At 34.4% G+C, this 3838-nt stretch overlaps 1 protein-coding gene across 1 annotated transcript; it reads left to right on the top strand.

Annotated features, from left to right (window-relative positions):
• The first annotated feature begins 2303 nt into the window (after positions 1–2303).
• Positions 2304–3071, top strand: LOC133298705 (uncharacterized). Its single transcript, XM_061498034.1, has one exon. The coding sequence runs from the start codon at positions 2304–2306 to the stop codon at positions 3069–3071; it is 768 nt and encodes a 255-aa protein (XP_061354018.1).
• The last annotated feature ends 767 nt before the right edge of the window (positions 3072–3838 follow it).

Below are 3838 nucleotides of genomic sequence, written 5' to 3' on the forward strand. Positions count from 1 at the left end.
TCTTGTATTAGAATAAATTATAATTGTCTTTATAAAATGACAATTAAATTGCACTACTATTTTTTATTTTAAAAATTACATCTCCCTTGAAAGATAAAATTGTGTTAAATGTTAGTCCATTTTAATAGAAACGATCCCTTTAACAACGATAAATAACTATAAATGAGTTTCTCAACTATATATATATATATATATATATATATATATATATATATATATATTGAATTAATATTTCTCATGTTGTACCAGATAATTTTATATTTTACGCACACATGAAAGAATGTAGAGTCCATATTTTTTTTTTCTCTTATCAACATATTACCTCATCTTGGCACCATATACTTTTATGTTTGTATAAGAAATAATTTTATCTCTTATAACATAAGAAAAATCAAACCTCTAAATATATATGGGAGGATTGAAATTCTCCAGGAGAATTTCATCCATTCCTGCAAAGACAAAAGACTTCCCTGTAAACTCTTTTTTTTTTTTCTTTTCAAAGGGACCCATGATTTTTTGTTAGTGTTGAAATGCCTGCAACTTGAGAAAGTTTACACACACATTAATTTAATGTTTTTTTTTTTTAAACGGAGAGATACTAGATAATTTATCTTATGTGACTTCAAAACGATGTCATTTTGATATTAGGAGAAATTTTTTTTATAATTTAAATTTATTTTGATGCTATATTAATTTTTATTATTATAATTTTTTTTCAATAAAAAATGATAACGCGAAATAAGGCTTTTTGACCTTAGTAGTGTCATTTTCATAAGGTTTCACCGGAATAATTTATTGGTCAAACATATTACCTATATAATGCATAACGACGCGGTACTGTGAGAATCACTTTAGAACGTGACACTTTAGCAACCGCGTCCTTTGCAGTTGTTCCTGACCACAGGAACGTGATACCCTGGCAATCACGACTGGAACGTGATACCCTGGCAATCACGTTCTATTCCCAAGACGCGGTACACTCTCAGCCACATGTCAGTGGGTCCCATCCCAAAAAAAATTCAACAGGAAACGGGAGTGTATAGCCGCGTTCCAGATTACAAGTCAAGTCGGAATCAAGCAGATATATATATTTCACCTAAAATTTAGACATATTGATATATTCACGGTAAAAGAGTTCAAAAAATCCAATAAAAGAAACAAGTTATTTTCGTACAAAATGGTTTTTATAGTTGCTAGCAATTTATTCTTTACTGGTTAGAAGACTAACTCTTAAACCAGAGAATAATTAATTTAGAAATTTACTAACAATAATAATTTTAAGGTGTTGGATGAAGGTCTTTATAATAGTTTATATTATTCACTTACACACTCACTCATACGAAAGCCCTTTGGACTTGAAGTATGAATTTTGCATAGATTATATTTTTTTTGTTTACCTTAATATAAATCATTAAAAAAACTCTCACTCATCACATTAAAATTTTGGATTAAATTGTTTCTTTCACATATTGGAAATCGAAAAAGCAGACCAAACACGAAACATGGGTATAAGATTGGGTACTATTGGATTTATTGGATGTTATGTACTCTTTTACAATGAATATATCAATATGCCTAAATTTTAGGTGAAACATATATATATGCTTGGCTCCTATTTGACTTGTAACCTGAAACGCGGCTTATACACTTCTGCTTCCTGTTGAATTCTTTTTGGGATGGGACCCACAGACATGTGGCTGAGAGTGTACCGTGTCTTGGGAATAGGACGTGATTGCTAGGGTATCACGTTCCTGTGATCAACAACAAATGCAAAAGACGCGGTTGCTAAAGTGTCACGTCCTAAAGTGATTCTCACAGTACCGCGTCATTATGCATTATATAGGTAATATGTTTGACCAAAAAATTATTCCGGTGAAATCTTATGAAAATGACACTACTAAGGTCAAAAAGCCCAAAACTTTATATTCTAATATTTAAAAGTTAATATTAGCTTAGTTATTTGTGATATATATTATTTATTGTTTCTCTATTTATCTATTTATCATAGATGAAGTTATTTCGCGAACTTTTGACCATTATAATTCAACCTGTTTAAAAAAAATACCAAAACAATTCAAAACTGAAAAGAATTACCAAACTAATGTAGTAGAATGCGTACCAAAAGGATGTGTGTTTAGCCACAGTCATTTTTTTTTATAACAAGCCACAGTCATTTTGTATGGTTTAATCGTGGTTAATATTTATTCAAAAGAGTTGGCATTGACTAATCAGGCATGATGGGGGTGCATCATTGCTTTAGCCAATCTTAAATTGTTGCAAAATAACTGTGGCTGTGGAAGAGAATGAGGAAACCTTGGGAGAAAGCTCTGATTGTTAAACTCCTTGGGAAGAAAATTGGGGTGGAGTTTATGAAGAAAAAAATAAATGTCTTATGGGCTAGAAAAGGCAAAATCAATGTCACTGATATTGGTAATGACTTTTTCGTAGTCCAGTTTAGTGAGAAGGATGATCTCAATTTTGCGTTGAACGGTGGTCCATGGATTGTTTTAGGTCATTATTTATCGTTGAGGAAGTGGGAACCAACTTTCAGACTTAATAGTGCTGGAATTGCTAAGATTGCTGCTTGGATTCGTCTACCGGATATTCCCATTGAATTCTATGATGAAGCTTTTTTTAGAAGGATTGGAAACTGGTTAGGCAAGATGATCAAGGTAGACAGCAATACAAATGCTCATGTAAGAGGACGATTTGCAAGAATATGTGTGGAACTGGACCTATCTCAGCCATTAAAGGGTGATTATGTGCTGGAAGGATTTACCAAACAAATTGAGTATGAAGGATTAGGGCTCATTTGTTTTGGTTGTGGGAAATATGGACATAGCACCGAGAATTGTTCAGCTGCTCCAAAGCAACGCAGTTCATCCGATATTCATAATGACGATCAAATTCATCAAGAGGAACCTAGCAACTCAGAATTCCATCGAAGCAAAGGATTGGGACCTTGGATGGTTGTTAACCGTCAACGCAGGAGCCAGCAACCTCCTCAGACGGCCGGTGCAGTCCAGCCAGGCACTGGTTCAAAAACGTTACAAAGGAATAATGATAAATGAGTTATGACCAGCGATAATCATGGAGATAATCATGGTGATAAGAGAGTTATGACCAGCGATAATCATGGTAATCATGGTAATAAGGGAGTTATGACCAGCGATAATCATGGAGATAATCATGGTGATAAGGAGGAAATTACGCAATCACGGTTTGCAATCTTAACAGCTGGACCTATTAACGAGGAGGATCATAATCAAATAATTAATTCTGTTACTCCTCATATGGGGGGCCCCTCAGTTTGAAATTCCTCAGAAAATATGGACTAAATCCAAAAAGTCCAAAGATACCCCTAGGACTAAATCAACGGTTCCTACTATGCATGCGGCTCATTCTTCAAGCATGGTAAGAGGTGTCCAGTCCAGAGTGAAAATCGTGAAGATCATACTCCCGTTCCACCATCTCCATCAATTGCTACTCCCATGGCGGTTAGTCCTATGCAAGCAAATCAACATGATCAGGAAAATGGGATGAAAACAGATAGCACTTTGAACCAGAATCAAGAGCAGTTATATGACACATTTCATAAAACTGGTCCTGATATATCAGTTGACAACAGCAGCGACATCCAAAATCCTAAAACCTCAACCATCTCTACGTGCATGGAGGTGGACAGAGTTCACCAGGAAGATATTTCAAGAATGAAGGATGCAAGAACCTTGGAGTCTTGCGTTCAACATAGTTTTTAATGAATTTATTCTTCTGGAACTGTAGGGGAGCAATGAAACCCCAGTTTCAAAAATCGCTTTTTCTGTTTACTAGGAAATAT

Source organism: Gastrolobium bilobum, unplaced genomic scaffold (assembly GCF_033153095.1).
Source record: "Gastrolobium bilobum isolate Gb01-03AN ecotype WA unplaced genomic scaffold, APGP_CSIRO_Gbil_v1 utg64434, whole genome shotgun sequence".
In the NCBI taxonomy this organism is placed as follows: Eukaryota; Viridiplantae; Streptophyta; class Magnoliopsida; order Fabales; family Fabaceae; genus Gastrolobium; species Gastrolobium bilobum.

Excerpts from the sequence above, each read along its gene's own strand:
- LOC133298705 (XM_061498034.1), top strand. The coding sequence starts at position 2,304 with ATGAGGAAACCTTGGGAGAAAGCTCTGATTGTTAAACTCCTTGGGAAG.